This window comes from Chrysochloris asiatica, unplaced genomic scaffold (assembly GCF_000296735.1).
Source record: "Chrysochloris asiatica unplaced genomic scaffold, ChrAsi1.0 scaffold00067, whole genome shotgun sequence".
In the NCBI taxonomy this organism is placed as follows: Eukaryota; Metazoa; Chordata; class Mammalia; order Afrosoricida; family Chrysochloridae; genus Chrysochloris; species Chrysochloris asiatica.
The window spans coordinates 9,639,579-9,659,491 of NW_006408585.1; the positions used below are offsets into that span (position 1 = coordinate 9,639,579).

Here is a 19,913-nt window from a genome sequence, read left to right on the forward strand (position 1 = left end):
CAGTTCACTCAAAAGGGAAAAAAAGTCTGTCGGAACACTTTAGCATAGCACTATTAGTCAAATGATGTTCAACTACATAGGAAAATAATTTCTCATGGTTTCTAAGTTTTGTTACCTGTATGACATCAATTACTTCATCAAAGTTAGTTCCTGGAAACTTCACCTCTTCTTCATCTGCCTTCATAATTTCTGCAGTCTAAAAAGCATTTTCAGAAAGATTTTGTTGTGTTTAATCTTTTTTTAAAAATGCATACATAATATTTCATATTCTCACCCATAATATAAACTTGTAATTACATGGTCTTACCTCAATATTTTAATTTTAGTATCAGGTTCCAGGAGTCCTGATGTGGTGCTCTGAACTAACCACAAGGTTGGCAGTTCAAACTTCTTTATACACGGTCTCTATGAGTCAGAGCTGACTCGACAGCACTTAACAATAATAACAATAACAGGTTCTGAATTGATTTAACTGGTAAATGAAACTTCAGTTAATCCTCAAGCCCCACTCCAGTAACTATATGTCAGTTTTTCTAATAAGGAATCTATAGAGAATTACCTAATGTCTCTTCTAGCCATAGTGTGTAACTCCCACCAAACATTTCTGCCCTGCTGGATCAGATAGAAGGTGGGAGAAGATACCGATAGAATGACATAATCAAGCAACGGATGTTAACAGAGTTCACTGTAATTGTAAAAACTTGGAACTCTAGCATGGGGATAAAATGAACCATGTCAGAAGCTGACAGGAGATCTTACTACCATCAAGAAAAAAGAGCCAGGAGTGAAGTATACCCTTTGGACCCTGAGCTCCCTAAGCAATGAACCTCCTCGACCCAGGGGCAGAAAACTGTGACACTGTAAGAGCAGTAGCAGCAGAACCAAGAATCAGAAGGTGAGACAGAGCAGTGGGCTGCCAGCCCATGGAGCAAGAAATCTGAGTAACTTTGGGAAGGAAGCTGATTTGTGGAGCGGGGTGCCTCCAGGAACTTAAGTGAGGGAGAGAGAGGCAAGTGCCTTCAGGCCAAAGCTTATCATGGGGTGGTGTGTCCCGAGAGAGCCTTTATCTGCAGCTGAGTGGAACAAGTATGCCCTGAGCATTTCTGATCCAGTACTGTACCCCGTTAACTTCCTTAACAAACCTCAACACTGTGTGTATGGTATCTGAGTTCTTTGTGGCCACTGCAATGAGAAATATCACACCCAAATGAGAAGGACAGAGGGTTGTGTGAGGTTATGGATGGTGCCGTATTTTTGCAGACTCTATCAATACGATATAAGTTAATTGATCAGAAGGTTGATATAAACAACTTCTAGCTTACAGAGTTATGATAAAGAAAAGTGTTTATATGAGGGAGCTTCAAAAGGTTTGCAGAAAAAATGGAATTAAAAGATAATGAAATTTTTCCACAAACTTTTTAAATCCACCTCGTACATGTCCACATATATAAACTCACAAAAATCAAATAACTCACAAAGACAAGCAAAATAATTATTTGTACTCATATAAATAAATTTCTGGTGAAAAACAAAAATACTAAAAAAAAATTAAATTTGGCACAAACGCCACATAGGGTCAGTTCCTCCTATTTCCTCACATCTGGTTGTGAGAGACTATTGGTGTTCTTCCTCTCCTTAAAACTGTGTATGTATTTCAGGGGCCAAATGTGCTTACAATACATGAAATGGGAAAAGTAGCAGTGCTATTTTGCTATGCAGAAAAGTCATAAATTCATTCTGTATCAAGTATCAAGAAGAGATTTTTGCATTGTGTCAACAGTATAATCACAAAGTAATATACCCGAAACATCAACTCTAATGGTTGGTGGTTATGTGCCGTGGAGTCAATTCTGACTCATAGTGACCCTGTGCAGCAGGGTTTCCGAGGCTGCAAATCTTTATGGGAGCAGAAAGCCTCATCTTTCTCCCATGGAACAGCTGGTAGCTTCGAACTGCCGACCTTGACGTTTGCAGCCCAATTCATAACCGCTACGCTGCCAGAGCTCCTTTAATCAGTATAAAATACATGTTCAGCAAAACACTGTCACTTAATTCCCATTTGACTCAAGATTCTTCAGACAGAGAAATTCTTATCACATGAGAGTCTCACAACTCAAGTTATCAAAAAGCTACACTTAAGGAGGATTATCACTTCCTGAATGTTAATGTAATGATCTGAAATAAACTTGCTTCTTCAAGCTAAAAAGCATTCCCAGATTCATTTAAAATTTTTCCTCTAAATCTAAATTATTATCAATAGACTATGATTATGATGCAAGGATTTACTGGAAATATTTTTATGCAACACTGAGTCGGTACAACTCCTACCAACCTAACGTGCAACAGAACGAAACATTACCCCTGTCCTGCACCTCCTCACAACTGTTGCTATCAATCTGTCTCATTGAGGGTCTCCTTCTTTGTCATTGACTTCCTACTTTACCAATTATGATGTATTTCTCCAAAGACTGGTCTCTACTAATGACATTGTTCAAAGTCAAGTGAAACAAAGTTCTGGCTGTACTTTCTCCAAGACAGACTTTTCTGGAAGCCTGTGGTTTATTTAGTATCCTTCACCAATACCACAATTTGAATGTATCAATTCTTCTTTAGACTTGCATTTTCATCATCCAGCTTTCACATGCATATAAGGTGACTGAAAATCCCAAGGCTTGCGTCATCACAGTGACACCTTAGTCATCAGGTGCTATCTTTGCTTTTAAACACTTTAAAGGGGTCTCTTGCAGCAGATATGCCTAGTGTGCTGTTTTCAGGGGCACTGATTGTTGATCAAAGAAGAATGAGATCTTTGGCAACTTCTACTGCTTCACCATCTATTGTGTTTGTTGCTTACCAGGTAGGGCTTTCCTTTTCTTTATGTTCAGGTGTACATGGAATAACATTTAAAATAGGTAGTCAGATACTCCTCAAAACAATAAAACACCTGAAAATTACCTGCATCCAACTGTGCAGAACAGGAGAAGATGCTTCTTTGGGACTGGGAAGAGATGGACTGACATGAACACTACCGTAAGAAATGCTGTCAATATCGACACTGGGCAATACCTAAACAGAACGTAACATTACGTCGTTGCAAATACATCTATATTCTGATTAACAAAACATGCCTTCCATTCTTGACTGGGAAGTCAATACCAACACTTTAAATTGTAAAAATGTATTTTATAAAATTTGAAAAATAAAGGAGAAACACACATAAAATCCTTTAGTTTGGTACACAGCAAAAAAACCAAAGTCGGTTTCTTTCTTGACTCTTCACTGGTATTAGGTCATAAGCACATAATCATCCTGCCATATAGACTTGATCGTTACATTTCTAATGGCTATATAATATTTCAGTCAATTTACATGCCTTAATTATTTAATCATTTTTATTGATATATATTTAGGGTGTTCCCAATTTTTCCATTATCATAAATATTACTACTTAAAACATATATATTTCTTTTTCCAAGTTTTGAGTTATTTCATTATGCTTCAAAGCCAAACAGTAGATAACTTCTTAAATAAGGCATGAATATTTATAATTCTTGGTTAATTACAACCAAAAAGCAACTTTTCATGCACTTGATAAACGTCAGCAAACACATTACCTAATGCTTATGAAATTAGATAGTATAATTTTTTCAGTGTTATTAGTCCTGGTATGGCACTATAGAATTAAGCCCTGGACTTAACAAGTTCAAACCCACCAAGTGCTCTTTGGAAATTCTATACAGGGTTACTATGTGTCTGAATCAACTCAACAATTCAATGACACTTAACAACAACAACAACAAAAGGATACTTTTTAAATGGAGGTGCATTATTGTGATCTTAATTTGCATTACCCTTGACTAATACCAAGATTTAAATTATTCAATTTACTTGCTTATAAATTGTTTTTTTCTCCTCAGTACATTCTTATCTATGCATTTGAGCAATTCTGAATTTGCATCTGTATAGTTTTTCTCTCTTTTTTTTAAGAGGATCTTTATATCTGAATATTTGAAAGTTAATGTTTTACTAGTGCATTCCTTTCATATGTTTTCCTGGAATGTTGTTTTGCTTTTAGAAGTTTTTACATATTTAAATTTTAGATTTTTTTAGATTCAAAATCCTTTTTCTATCTTACCTAAGCTTTGTTCTCTCATATCCAGGCTTGCTGGTGGTAGTGGTGGTGGTGTGCCACAGAGTCAGTTCCAACCTCTCAGAGGGACCCTGCATAGAGTTTCTGAGGCTGTAAATCTTTATGGGAGCAGAAATCCTCATCTTTCTCCCACGGAACAGCTGGTAGTTTCGAACTGCAGACCTTAAGGTTAGCAGCCCAACTCGTAACCACTATGATAACAGAGTTCCTTCACATCTGAGCTTAGTTTCAGCTTTTATAAAAATTAAATTCAATTGTCTTCTAATTCTTCTGTGTTTTTATATTTTATAATTGTTCTTTGCATCCTGGTAGGCACTGGACTGTATAGACTGCTAAGCACAAAGCTAGTGGTTCAAACCCACCAGTCACTCCTTGGACATCTGATATGACCCAACGGTACTTAATAATAAATGTACTTTAACCCATTGCCTGACTGGAACTAACTTTCTGTATGGTAGAAGGTTAGAATCAAAACCAGGTGTTTTTTCTACATTGTTGCTAAGTGCTGTTGAGTTGGTTCTAACTCACAGAGACCCAACATGGGGTTTCCGAGGAGAGGTTGGTGCGTTTAACGCCAACCTTGAGGTTAGCAGTCCAGTGCCTATCTTACAGCACCACACCAGGAGTCCACATCACTAACCAATTATTACATACACAATTTTATTTACAATTATCCTTCCATTTCTCACCTATTCATGAGGTCATCATCACATATTGCATTCTTTTTAAGTAACAGAGGCAATTTGGAAAATATTCTGATATATTGTACAAGTTACAATACCCTTAACTTTTCTAAGTCTTTTGTTCTTTCAGATGCCAAAATTATTCTAAATTTAAAGTTTAAAAAACCTCACTTTTTAAAAGTAAAACTTTTTATAAGTTAAGTAAAATTTATGAAATATACAAATTGGATACTGTTGTTATTAAGTGCTGTTGAGTGGGTTCCAACTCATAGAGACCCTGTATAAGGTTTCCAAGCTTAAAAGTCTTTGAGAGAGCACAAAGTCTCATTGATCTCCTGTGAAGCAGCTGGTGGGCTTGAATCACTGACCTTATAGTTGATGGTCCTGTGTTTATCTTACAGAGCATAATGATGTCTACTTTGGTGGAGGTGTTAAGTGTTGTCAAGTCAGTTCTGACTCATAGTGGACCCTGTATATAGTTTCTGAGGCGTGGCTGGTGAGTCTGAAATGCCGACCTTGTAACTCAGTGCTTATCCTACAGTGAGTGCCACGGCAGGATTCCACTGATAGTATTGTTGTTGCTAAGTGCTACTGAGGCAGTTCCGATGCCTAGAAAACCAACCCAACCCCCACACACACACCCCTTACTGGTTTTCTGAGAAGCAACTGTTGGGTGTGAACCTCCACCTTGTAGCTCCAATCAATTGCAATCTAATGCTTATTCTAGAACACCACACCAGGACTCCCTTCCCTGATACTATTAGTGGACATAATTAATGAGCCCATTCTTTTTCACATTAGAAATCAATAAAAATTATACAGTAACTTGGAAAAAATTGACAACTTAAATATTTAGCCTTCACAAACAGAATTGAGTTTGCCCTTTCTAGTCATTCAATATATTTGAGTAAAGTTTCAAGCATTAATTATATATCATATACATTAACTCTTTTTAAAATTAATGATAATATATTGCTGTAATATACCTTTAGAATATCACCCAGTCACCTGGCAACGGATCACTAGCTAAAACAGGGCGCTCAAATCATGCAGAACAAAGATAGACTTATCACATTAAGATCACAGCTTTAAAGAATGAAGGAACAGAAAGGGAAATTTTCAAGAAGCAATGTAATGGATATTAAGTACTAATATTAAATCAAAGACTTCCTTACAATGTTCTGCTCATGCACCCTAGCATACCTGTACAGAAAGCTGAGGAGGATCCTTCTTTTCAGACTTCATCTCTACAACCGCTATATTAGGTCTCTTTATGCCAGCTTCTGGTTTTCGAGATGATGGAGGAATAGAAGTATTCACCGTTACAGGGTGGGGCTTACTTATTATGAGTCCAGCAGGTGGCACTGAATCACTATTACTCTGGGTCTGTCCTACGAATTTGGGGGAAGAAAATGAGCAAATTATTTAAAATATAAATGGGAAATTTTGATAAACTACCGAGATCTTTGTAGTTAAATTCTCATATGATTGTCTGACAATCACCTTCCCCTCCATCATCACCATCATCACCATATTCACTATGTCAACCTTTTAACAGTGACTAGCATTTACTCTGGCTTCATGGCACTTAACAACAACATTTATTAAGGAGTCCTGGTGTGGTGCTGTGGGCTAATGTGTCAGACTGCAAAGTCGTTTGAACTGCAAGGTCAGTGATTCAAGCTCCTTGGAAACCCTATACAGGACAGGGTCACTACGGGTCAGAATTGACTCAATGGCACTTAACAACAATAACAACATTTATTAGAGTCCTGTTGTGGTGCTACAGAATAAGAACTGAACTGCTAACCTCAAGAATAGCAGTTCAAACCCACCTCCTCGGAAACTCTATTGAGGGTCGCTATGAATCAGGAACCAATTCAATAGCACTTAGAAACAACATAACAACATTCATTAGGCACTTATATATACAAACACATCACACACACTAGCAAATTTAATCCTCAAGATGACTCCCCAAAAGATGGCAGACTAGATAGACACACTACCACAAAGATACAAAAGACAAAATAAGCATAAACGAAAATTCTGGCACCATGAACTTCAGAAGAAATGTTAGAGAGGCAGACGGAGTACTTGCTAGGAGGATAGGCTGAGCAGGGACAGCGAGAGAGGGAGATTGGGGAACGGCCCATCAGATGTGACTTGGATACCCTGTGAGCAGTTTTAGCAGCAGAGAACAGGCAGAGCAGATTTGCATGGACAATGGAAAAGTTTTGATTTCTTCTTTTTCCCCATGCTCCTCTGTGAACAAAAGTGTGGCCAAATTCCACTCTCATCCACCCCAACACAAACTATGCTCCCCAGGAGTTCAGAACCATGCTAGTGTGAGTTGGAGGCCAGCTGCACTGCTCTGGTGTGCCACTTTGGTGTCTGGATTCAGGTGGGCTTGGCTCCAGACCCATAAAATTTACAGACCCACCAGACCAACATTTAACTAGTGATTATGCACTCTCCCCCCCCCACCCTCTCACCACCCCCATTCCCTATGGTCCTAACAGACACTGAAACCAGCATATCAAGGGCCTCCACGAACTACATCTGAATTGAGTGCCCTGGACACAGATAACACTGAGGCCAATAAGCACTCCATTTAGGTCCAGAAACTCTGCTGTCACACACATCACTTCCACAGTCAGCCGTGAGTTCGTTGAATCATAGGCACCTCCCAGAGATTTCTCCCCTCCTGGTCCAACAACTACAATTTGGTTTCTACAAGTATGACAAATCCACAATGGCCTGGAGACAAGAGACAATTTTAATTCACAAGAAGAAAGAAGAGAAAATAGCTCGATGATGCAGGGAGGGATTGTAACCATGGCAATGAAACAATATACGATAGGATGAATGTAAAGCTAATGTTCTCCCATGTAAAATATCACATAATTCACAAAAAAAAATTTTAAAAATAAATAAAAAGAGAGAATAGCTCAAACAAATGATCACGATGCAAAGCCAGAAAATGATTCTAAGGAAGAAAAGGTAATGGAACTAACCAAAAAAGAATTTAAAAGAATGAACAATAATTAGATATCGTCAAAGGATCAACAGAAAGATCAAAGAAAGCAAGGAGAACACAACAAAAACTTTAGAAAATTCAGGAAAACACTACAATAACAGACAAGATAAATGCAAATTTTCAAACAATACAAATTTTGAAAACTAATTTTTTAAATGCAATTAGAAATCCAGGAGATTAATACTCAGATCTCAGAAATGGACAATACATTGAAAAGGCAAAGGAGTAGAGCAAAGCAATTGAAACCCAAATGAGTGAGCTTGAAGCTAAAATCTCTTAATACTAGTACACTAGAAGAACAATCACAACAAAGAATTAAAGAATCCAAAGAGAGCCTAAGAGGACACCATGAAGAGGAACACCCTATGGGTAATTGGAATTCCAGAACAGGAAGAAACAAGCATAGAAAAAACTGTTGAAGAGTTGTTGGAGGAAAACTTCCCTAAGATCATGAAAGACAATAAGATAAACATACAAGTTGAATGAACCTCAAACAGGATAGATCACCCCAAATAATCACTAAGACATATCATAATCAAACTTTCCAAAATCAAAGACGAGGAAAGAATCATGAAAGCAGCTCAGCAAAAACAAAAAGCTACCTAAACAGGAGAACCAATAAGAATAAGCTCTGATTTCTCAGCACAAACCATGCAAGCAAGAGGGCAAAACTCTGAAAGAAAAAAACTGTCAACCAAGAATTATATACCCAGCAGAGCTGTCAATCATCTACAACAATGAAATTAGGACATTTTCTGATAAACAAAAATTATAAGTTTGTAATGACCCAGACCAACTTTACAAAAAATGTTAAATAGTGTTCTCTGGACTGAGAACCAACATTAGCAGACAACAACCTGAGACTACCATAAACAACAAAACCACCAGAAATCAATCTAGATACAGAAGTATTTAAGGAGCTCTGGTAGCGTAATGGTTACAAGTTGGGATGCTAACCTCAAGGTCAGCAGTTCAAAACTACCTATGGTTCCACAGAAGAAAGCTGAGGCTTTCTGCTCCCGTAAAGATTTACAGCCTCGGAAACCCTGTACAGGGTGACTATGAGTCAGAACTGACTCCACAGCACACCACCACCACCAAAGTAAAACAAACCTACATGACTAAAAATAAGATGGGGGCTATAAAAGCACAAAGCAACTGGCTTACAAGTTTTTAAGAGGGAGTTTCATTACACTGTGAAGGACATTATGCGGAGTGAAATTAGTCAATCACAAAAGGGCAAATAAAACCAATGTTATAAAAAGTTAAGAAAAGATTTTCCTACTACAAGCAACAATCTATGGTGGTTACAGGGGCATAGGGGTGGAACACAGGAAGGGAAAATTATTCATGGGCTAGAGGACAGACACATGTTAACATGGGTGATAGGACAAGCAATATACAACCAAAGGGAGGTTAGCAGAGGAAAGATGAAGGTAGCAGAAGGCACAGGGAGAAATGCAATAGTTAAAGTGAATAGAGGTAAATGCTGTTAACTGTTGGTACATGGAGGGGATTGCAACCATGTAATTGAGCAAAGTATATGAGTTGTTGAATGTAAAACCGATGATCTGCTCTGTAAATTCACACTAAAAAGGGTGAGACAATAATCCTCGAAATAAGCCTATACGGTACTTAATGAGAATAGGTTTAGAGATGGAATGCAATTTTCCCAAATGCAGACCCAGGGATAAAATATATTATGCTATTTTGTACTCTTTTTATTCTCAAATTATAAGAGAAAGCTTGAAATAAGTTTCTATACAGAAATAATTAGAGCAATAACATACTACTACTAATAGCTTGAAGTGCTTGACTACCAATAGCATGAAGGCCATCTACTTGGCAACTATCATGTTGTTGTTGTTATTGTTGTTGAGTGCCATCAGGTTAGTTTCAAACTCACAGCGACCCTGTATAGGGTTTCTGAGGAGCAGCTGGTGGCTTTGAACAGCTGAGCTTATGGTTCACAGTCCAGTGCTGATACTACAGTACCACACTATCACAGCTGTCAAAAACTTGTGAATTTTTACTTCCAAAGTTTCACCGCTTCTGACCTTTCCAAGTAAACAGGGATAGTACACTGTATTGTTAAAAGCACAGAATCTAAAGGTAGACTGCCTAGATTTGAATCCTGCTCAATGCTAGCCTTTGACACTTGACCCCTTTCTGCCTCAGTTTCTACATCTACAAAATTAGTACAATATTACCAACTTTAAAAGGTGAATTAAATGAACTAAGCTATGTAAGTACTTAAAACTGTACCTGGCTTCCAGCAAGAACTTTATAAGTGTTAGCCATTATATTACGAGACGAGAAGGTACTTTTGAACAGACATTAACTAGCAAGATGACATGTCATTACTACATGCTGTTGTTAAGTGCCGCCGAGTCGATTCCAACCCATAGCGACCCTGTATAGGGTTTCCAAGGAGCAGCTGTGAACTTGAACCACTGAACTTGCAGTTCAAACAACTTTGCAGTCTGACGCATTAGCCCACAGCACCACAACAGGACGCCCATTACTACATAATACCAAAAACAAATTTTTTAATCTCAGATTTAAACTATCCATCAAAATTAAGGAAGAAAGACAATGATACTAAAAGAAAAATATAGCTAACTGGATTTTCAAGAGTGAGTATGAGGGCGAAAATGATTTGCTGAATTTTTAAAATGAGAAATCTCAAATAATAGACTGTACAACCACATAAATCTGGGCTATTGCAACATAATTCAAGAGTATATAAATGTGCTTTAAAAGTACTTTCCTTAATACATAATGATATTAACAAGTCAATCAAAACTGTTGATTATGAATGGTTATGTCAATTCTATTTTGATTTCACTTCTCCTACAGCAAAATACCAAACTAAAAAAAGCTCTCCCGTGAAACTATAGCAAAAACACATTGTTTCAGAAATTGCTGTTCCACAGAAACAACACCTGCAGGGAAAGGTAGTGGCTGTCATGTCAATACCATTTTGTAAGTTCTGCGACTAAGGATAAAACATTTATACATTTATATATTTTAATTTAAATTTTACCCCAATATATTTTATTTGTACTTACCTAAAAGAATTGCCATAGGAATTAGATGACCTTCTAGGGTACCTGAATGAGTGGGCATTTCTCTGCTTGGGCTAAACAAATACTGTTGCTGACCAACATGAGGTAGTGTAGTAAGAGAATGCTGTGTCTTAGAATCCATCTTCATAGGTTTTGTTGCATAAACATCAGTTTGTGTTCTTATTGACTTTACTTTAGTGCCTATAATAATTATCAATGGCAAAAATTGAAAATCGTATTATCTAACCATCTAGAAATGTAGCGACTCTTTCTTTACAAACAAATTTTTTTACATTAATATTGTTTATTGACTGTTTATTTTAAATGTATTTGATCAGTGGTTAATATTTGCAAAGTATTACTATCACGAGGCACAGGGAATAGACCAACCATCCTTATGAAGTTTATAGTCTAGTAAGAAAAACAATCACACATCAGATAATGAAAAGTGCTATGAAAAGTCATAAGGCAAAACAAAGGAATTCAAAGGGACCAGAGATAATTCTTTGGATAGGATGATCAAGCCTAGACCTCTTTAAGGAGCTAACACCTAAGAGCAGAGATCCAAATGAACCAAGTGCTTAGGCCAGGCAAATGTCTAGGGAAAGAGTACGTCAAGTAGGAGATATACCAGGTACCAAGCCCTGAGATAAGTACGTAACCACAGGCTCTCACTTAGTTCCATTATTAAAGAGCTGTTGGGGTTTTTTTGGGGGTATTTGAATGTATTTTAACACCTCAAGTTATTTTTTGCAAAGGCTTTCTTTCAAATCCCCAAATACATGATTACGAAAGTAGGATTTCTGGATAACTTGGCATCCATATATGGTTTCTTGGACTCCTGGTGTGGGGCTGTAGGATCAGCACTTGAATGCAAGGTTGGTTTTAACCACAAGGTAAGCGGTTCAAAGCTACTAAACACTCCTTGGAAACCCTATACAGGGTCGCTATGAGTCAGAACCAACTACATGGCAGTAAACAACAACAACAGTCTCTTAGTTTCAGGAATAAGAGGGACTAAAGCAACTGCCAGGATCTCTGGTAGCATAGGGGATTACGAGCTGAGCTGCTAACAAAAGGTCAGTAGTTTGAATCTACCAGCCGCTTCGTGGGACAAAGATGAGGCTTTTTGCTCCCGTAAAGATTTACAGCCTCGGAAACCCTGTACAAGGTCGCTACAGGGTCGCTATGAGTTGGAACCGACTCCATGGCATATAACAACACCAACAACAAGCATTATATAATTTGAGTTGTATTTATAAATAAAAAGAAAGAAAAGTGAAACTCTATGTATTGAACCTAGTTTTTTAAAAATGAGGTTCCTTACCTTTAACTCGTTCTATTAATTTTGGTCTCTGTGATTTGGATTTAGGAGAAGGAGAGTTAAATCTGAGATATGGTCCTTTTTTAAGAGTGCTGCGATGGCCCTGGTAAACTGGTTTTCCGTAAATTTGTAGCATATGATTCTCGTCTTGTTTCCCTGTGGTTGCTTTCAGAAATCCCTATGCATACAATCAAAGTTATTCAACTCACCAAGAAAACACTTACCTAATATGCATTTGCCTCAATTTCCTAATGCCTCCTTTTTCTAGTTTAAGTACTGAATTTAGAATGCCCAGGTGAGAAACATCCTCTGTTTTTAAGAGCTCATTAAATTCTGTATATAGTTTTCAAAGGTGTTTCAAAAGCATGAATATTAAATATAAAAGTCATTCATCTACGAAACATTAAGATTCTTAACACTACTAAGTCTATTTTCAGTATCAAATGTAGTGTTTAAAGACGTCTTACATACTTAAAACATTCAGGTACAATAAATAACAATAAATCAAGTCTTTAAATAAATTCCTGAGGCATTAGATGACAAGAGATGGAATCAGGAATATAGAAAAAGACAATAGTACTTACTGAGTGCTAGGCATTAAATTTAATGCTTCACTAATTTCCTAAAAATCCATGTTTGGCATTAAGAAATGTACAACTTAGTTAAAGCAGCTAAAAAATTCCCTCCATAGCATTCAGTACTGTGTTTTATACCTCTGGGCACAAAACATATTTGTTGAACTAAAAAATAACTATACATACACATAGATACACACAGAAAAAAAGATGAACAACCATTTTGAGTACTAATAACTAGATAATTTCATTTTTGGACAAGATGCTTTCTAGGTACACCTCCTACAACTAAAATCTATTGATTCTCAGCTTTATGATCTCAGAAGGAAGGAACGATATACACTTTTTGTGCAATGTTTTCCACATTACAGAGATTCATAACCCTAAATATCAATACTTCAAAGAGCATTTAGATGTGTATAATCCACATTTTAAAAACACTGTAATTTTCACTTGATCATGTATATCAAAATGGAAATGATCAATTATAAGATAGAATCCATGTTATAAAACCAAATTAGAATCTTACTTCTTTTCTCTCTTTCTGTAAACTTGAAACAGGCATGTTCCTTATAGATGGATTTTTTAAATACTCCTCTATTTGTTTTTGGCAATGTTTTCCTGGAATTATGGAATTATTCATAGTTTTGTCTTGCATGTTGGTTTTAATGTCTTTACTCATATTTTGTAGTTTCTTGGTCCTTTGATTCTTCGGGTCAAATCTCTTTTGTTCATAATCTTTTCTTGCCAGCTCATCCTTAACATAATCAAAATCAAAATTACTTTTGATTTGTATCCAAGTAGGCAATGCTTTTGTATAAAAAAATTTGAATTTAGCTATAAAATTAAAGTTGTTTATAAAGTTTATAAGTAAAACAACGTTGTTAAGTGCCGTCGAGTCAGTCGAGACTCACAGCACATCCCTGTATAGAGTTTACGAGGAGCGGCTAGTAGGTTTGAACTGCCAACCGTTTAGTTCACTGCCCAGTGCTGATCCTACAGCACCACACTGGGAGTTCCAATAAAGCATACTGGCTTGCATTTGAATTAAAATTCTATGAAAGGATAAGAAAAAAACTGGGAAGATTGGTATTTTATGGACCAGGGGGATGGGAAGTAGTGGATGAGATACAGGAGTGGGACAGCAACTATTCATTAGAAACGTTTTTATACTTTTTGATGCTTTGATCAAACAAGTGTATCAACAGTTCAAAAATTTAATTCAAAAGACTGTATTCCCAAAAAGCCTGCAAAAAACTTATAAACTAAAATTATTAAAAAGTTTCAATAAATGAATTCTGCATGGGATTATTCACAGTAATAGACTAACATATATTAGCACTGTGGTCTAATGGGTCAGACAGCATAGTTGTTTTGAACTGCAAGGTCGGTGAATCAAGTTCACTAGCTGCTCCTTGGAAACCCTATACAGAGTCGCTATGGGTCGGAATCAACTCGACGGCACTTAACAACAACAACAACATAAAGTCAGAACTAGACACAAAGCATCCTGACTTTTTCCTGTTATATCATACAGTAGCTAATATGAATTATTAACATCTATATTAGACTACATTCCAAAATACATTTCAGTGTTTACTGCTGTGGAAACAAAACTGACCCTTTTATCTTGCTACCATGTGAGTAAGGATATAAGCCACATTTCATTGTCAGGAAAAAAACACTGGGCACTCCAAGATAAACAATAATAATGGAACTTCCTTAGGTTTCCCCATATAGATAAAACCTTGTTGTTGTTGTTGTTATGTGCCGTGGAGTCGGTTCCGACTCATAGCAACCCTGCATAGGGTTTCCGAGGCTGTAAACCTTTATGGGAGCAGAAAGCCTCATCTTTCTCCCACAGAACAGCTGGTAGTTTCGAACTGCTGACCCTGAGGTTAGCAGCCCAATTTGTAACCTCTACAATATAAAACCTTAGCTCCCTTAAATTACTGATCCACTAAAAAGAATAGGTCTCTCCCACTTCCCGATGCTGATGTTTGAAGATACAGCATGACCTCTGCAGACAAAATAATCACATGAGAAAGATATTTTTCCAACTAGAAGTAATTATAAACTTAGTAACCTAAGGAATCTTGTGGAGGATTTTCCCTTTAAAAACCTTTATTGTGTTTACTTAGGCAAGTCAATGTTTTAAATCAGTCTTGAAATGTACTTTGCAAGTATACTTCCTTTCTAAATGCTTTTCCTAAATTTACTCTCAATTAGTCATATTTTAGTTATCGTCTATCTATTTGCCAGATAGTCATCGTATAATTTGAGATACAGCACTTGTTAAATAAAAGTATTCTAAGTGTAAGAATGAAATTTAGAATTTATAAGTAAACTTACACACAAGGAATATTTTTAGTATAATGTGATATTTATAAATTGAAATCAATGTTATCTTCTGTCACTTTATTCTCATTTTTTTCTACACATACCTGAATTTCTGCAGAAATAGTTTTAATCCACTCATCTACAGTCTTTCTGATCCGAATCTTCTCTGACATCTCTCTACAAAAATAAATGAAAAAGCAATTTTCTTAAATTATCACTTACTGTCCTGAGAACAAGATCTTAATCAGATCTAACTCTTATCTAGTTTTGAATCCATCATGTAACCTAATATCCTTCATCTAAAACAAAAAACAAAAACAATGTTATTATTCTTCACCAAATGTCTGAAGGATACATGTTAAAAAATGCATGTGGATTGTACAAAATAAACATCAAAAAGAGAAAAAATAAAATAAAATAAAAGGAAACTTTCCATCAGTAATACATGTATATTAGAGAGCTTCAAAAAGTTCCTGGAAAGATAAAAGATAATGGAATTTTTCCACAAACTTTTTAGAATTCTTGTCATATGTCCAAATTCATACTTCAAAGGCAATAAAGAACATTTCCTAAACATTAAAACACACTAAACAAAATGAAGTGTTCAAGAAAAAAATTAAGAAAGCCCATAGAACTGTCAGCTTCACAAAATCCCTTTGGGATGGCAACATTCTCTGTTACCTGTTCGTAGAGAGAGCATTGATAAATGAGTACATGGCAGCTCCATCCTTTGCACGAATAATAGCTTCCAGGTTTTCTTCAAGCACTTTTTTATTGTTTTGTACTCCTCTCAAAATCCTCTCAGCATCTTTCAATATGGATCTTGTTGCTTTAGTTGTTGGAAATTTAAGTGAATTCTGTGGAAGATCAGCAAGTCTTGTCATAATCAAAGAGTCTTTAGGCTTAAAAAAAAAAAAAAAAAAGTTATCATGTAGCTCATCTTGACTGTTATAATCCAAACAAGAGCTATTACTATTGTTGGGGTCAAATACTATACACCAATAAATCTTAACACCTAGATTTGTCAAATTGAAGAATCATAAAAGAATACTGGCAATTAATACTTCTTTCCATTCAAAAATACCAAATTGAGTGCTAAATTAAGTGTTGCTGTTGGTAAATGCTATGGAGTCAGTTCAACACAAAGCAACTCTGTAAAGGGTTTCTGAGGAGTGGCTGGTAGGTTTGAATCACTGACCTTGAGGTTAGCAGTCCAGTGCTTATCCTACAGCAACACCCCAGAACTCCGCTAAATGAATAGGGCTGAAAAATCCCAGTAGTATTAGGCAGTCCAATGACCATTAAGGGTTACATCTGATGACCAAAGGTAAAGCAAGATAGACACAAAGTGGCTGTTGGTAGGTATGGCAGACATTGTGGACGGGGTCTGAACAAGGGCCATTCACCGCCCACTTTCTCCTTCCTTCCTCTACAAAGGAAGATACAAAGCTAGAGGTAGTCACCCTGGCTTCTGAAAAGCTTTGTCAAGGGACTACTCAGACATGGCTGACATGTTTTTTTCAGTGCTTTGTCCTTCATCTTTACCCCTAATGTCTGTTTTCTTAACTTTTTTATTCCTTCCTAATCTGATCTGTATCATCACTGTTAGCATTCTGTCCCCACTTTACCAGAGGCATGCCATTTGTTACATTCTTCTTTTGGTCAACATCATGAAAATCATCACCAGGTTTCTGCACAGTCACTTTAGTTGTTCCTAGCTCTTCATAGGAAGGGAACATTTGAGAAGGCACAGTGCCAATGCTATAAAAAAAATCAAAAAGAAAAGAGTTTCCCAAGTTTCATAAATTCAATAAACATGATTATATAAATATCTGACACATTCTCAATTATACATTATTAAATTGTATCAAAATTGTACAATGCAATTAATAATTTATGTGATCAAACATATGAAAAACAAAAAATCTCGAGACAAAATTACCAGACAGGTTTAGGCGTAGTAGGAAAAGGGCAGAAAAAGACTGTTTTAAAAAGCTTACAGTCAAGAATATTTCTATAACTAGAAGAAGAAAGAAGAAGAAAAACAGAGTAAACTGATACAATCTGATGAACTTGACCTACACCTATGGATACAGTAGCTCCAAAGAGGGAACAAATCTTTACAGCAAGGACCATTCCCACCCCCTTAATACACAGAGTAGACAGGGATGAGCAACTTGGACATTGACTACCCAAAGTGGGGGGGCTACAAAGGCAAGAAGTGACTGGCTTACAAGCTTTCAAGAGGGAACCTAGATCCAGAGGGCCTGGAGGAAGGTAGAATATCCACTTAGTTGTGTCCAATATGTCTAGGCAGGACTGGTGAAAGGAAACACAGATAGGTCTTTTGTGATACAATAGTGAATAATTGTTATCAGGACTGATTGTGAGGGTTGTAAATGTAAAGGTAGACGTTTTGTAGCAAGGAGGGGAGTGATTAACTTTTCAGTCTAGGAGCGGAGGTCCCTGGGACCATAAAGGGAGAAGAGCGGAGAGCGAGACCCTACCCAGAGAAGAAGTGACGCCAGAGATGGAAGCAGAGATGATGACGTGGAAAGATGGAGCGGCTGGGTATTTAGACACAGAGAGGGAGAGGGACTGTGTGCTGACAACTGGGGGGCAGGTTTGCAGGGTATACCCTTTGGTTGGTTGATGTTGCATGGAGGGATTGTGACCATGGTAATTAACATTTAAATAAATTTAAAAAGAATACTTCTATAATGGTGGAATAAGAATCTCTGAAAATCGATAAAAATTTGTCAAAAATTATTAAAATCAACTTTTTCAGAACACTAGGAATTAAATAAAGGCTCACAACACTCTAAGCTGCATTTACATTAAAAAAAATAATAAAGCTGAGTCTTGGCAAAAACAAGCTTTCTGGCATTTTTAACTTGTGCTACTCCCATCCAACCTTCCTAGGCGCTGTTGCTACTGCTGTTAGGTACTGTCAAGCCGCTTCTGACTCATAGTAACCCTACATAGGGTTTCCAAGGAGCGCCTGGTGAGTTTGAACCACTGACCTTTATCACACAGTACCACACCAGAACTCCCTGAAAATCAACAGCCTCACAGTCGCTAAAGAGCTCAGTACAGGTGGAGTGCAACTCCAAAAACTCCACTCACAGGGTTTATCTTTATTTGACCTGAGTCAGAACTAACTCAGTGAGAAGCAATATCCCCAGGGAATTTGGTGAAAACTACGAGTAACAAATGTTTATGATCTCAGTTTAATATTGCCTGAGGTGACAATAACAATTGATGTTAATTAAGAAGTCTGCTTAATGATTTGTAAAGTCTTTCAAATAAGGTGTCCAGAGGGTGCTTTGTAAAGCTCCAATATATTCTTTGGGATCTAGAAGGTTTTGTACCAGGGTGTATGAATGCTAAGGAAAGAACTGAGAAGACTCTAATCTCTAACACCTGACAGATTTGAGGCTCTGTTGGTTCAGTTTGAACTGCAAGGTCCGCAGTGAAAGCTCACCAGCTGCTCCTCGGAAACCACATACAGGGTTGCTATGGGTCAGAACCAACTGAACAGCACTTAACAACAACAACATAAGTAGGGAGTCCTAGTGTGGCACTTTGGGATAATGCATTGGACTATACAGTTGGTTTGAACCGCAAGGTTGTCGGTTCAAATTCACCAGCCACTCTTCAGAAACCCTATACAGGATTGTTACGAGTCTGTGGCACTTAACAACAACAAAATACATTGGGGAGGGGGGGCTGGTATGGGGTGGCACACTTATAAACTGCCAGAACACTCAAAGCATGTCCTAACACATATACATACAGATGCTTTTGGCAAAGACTTATTTATTAGTTCAAGGTTAAGAAAATCTCTTTTCAATCATTAGCTGACTTCAGTGGCTACATACAACAATGAATATAAATTTTACAGAATGAGCCCAGGAAAGTCATTAAACAAACAACTTGGGGCAAGTTAAAACAAAAAACAACAAAAACTGGTAGAAAAGGGATTTGAATTCCAATGTTGGCACACTATATTAGGTTAAGTGTTCCATTTTCAACAAAAATTTACGAGACACAGTAAGAAACAGGAGAGTATGTATGGTTAATAAACAGCAAAAGCAGAGTCAATAGAAACTGTCGTCCTTGAAGAATTTCAATCCAAACACTGGACGGACTTACTAAACAGACTAATTCATTTATATAAAGAAAACCATGTCCAAAATATTAAAGGAAAATATAGGGAAAAAAATTCACCAAATAGAGAATATCAATGAAGAAGTAGAAATCATTTTAAAATTAAATAAAAAGAACCAAGTAGAAATTCTGGAGTTTAAAAACATAGCTGAAATGCAAAATTCATTAAAGGGACTTGAGAGCTATCTTAGCAGAAATGCATAAGAATCAGCAAACTTAAAAGACAGATTAAATGAGATGATCTGGTCTAAGGAACAGAAAAAAAGAGAATGAAGGAAAATTAACAGAGCCTCAGAGATCTGTGGGCACCATCAAAAATACCAACACATAGCATCATTCATGAAGAAGAGAGAATATTTAAAGAAATGACCAGAAACCATCTAAATAAGAACTAATCTCATCCAAGAAGGGCAACAAACTCTAAATAGGATAAAATAAAAAGATCCACACTTAGATACATCAGTGTCAAACTGTCAAAAGTCTAAGACAGACCCAGAGTCAGTGACATAGCCACAGAGGACTAGAGTGGAGAGTGAAGTGTCCAGCTGATAAGAAGAGAGGGC

The 19,913-nt window shown here is 36.8% G+C and overlaps 1 protein-coding gene across 3 annotated transcripts in view; it reads right to left on the bottom strand.

Annotated features, from left to right (window-relative positions):
- Window positions 1-19,913, bottom strand: part of KIAA0586 (KIAA0586 ortholog) — a 140,974-nt gene that overhangs the window by 90,418 nt on the left and 30,643 nt on the right. For 2 of the 3 annotated variants that reach the window (XM_006864600.1, XM_006864601.1), the window contains 9 exons: window positions 16,809-16,917; window positions 15,862-16,082; window positions 15,285-15,357; window positions 13,370-13,597; window positions 12,269-12,443; window positions 10,945-11,142; window positions 6,037-6,224; window positions 2,956-3,066; window positions 116-196 (listed from right to left, as the gene is read on the bottom strand). In XM_006864600.1, the coding sequence (XP_006864662.1) occupies window positions 116-196; window positions 2,956-3,066; window positions 6,037-6,224; window positions 10,945-11,142; window positions 12,269-12,443; window positions 13,370-13,597; window positions 15,285-15,357; window positions 15,862-16,082; window positions 16,809-16,917 (1,384 nt within the window). The remainder of the gene's footprint in view (window positions 1-115; window positions 197-2,955; window positions 3,067-6,036; window positions 6,225-10,944; window positions 11,143-12,268; window positions 12,444-13,369; window positions 13,598-15,284; window positions 15,358-15,861; window positions 16,083-16,808; window positions 16,918-19,913) is intronic. The other variant, XM_006864599.1, reaches the window with a different exon arrangement.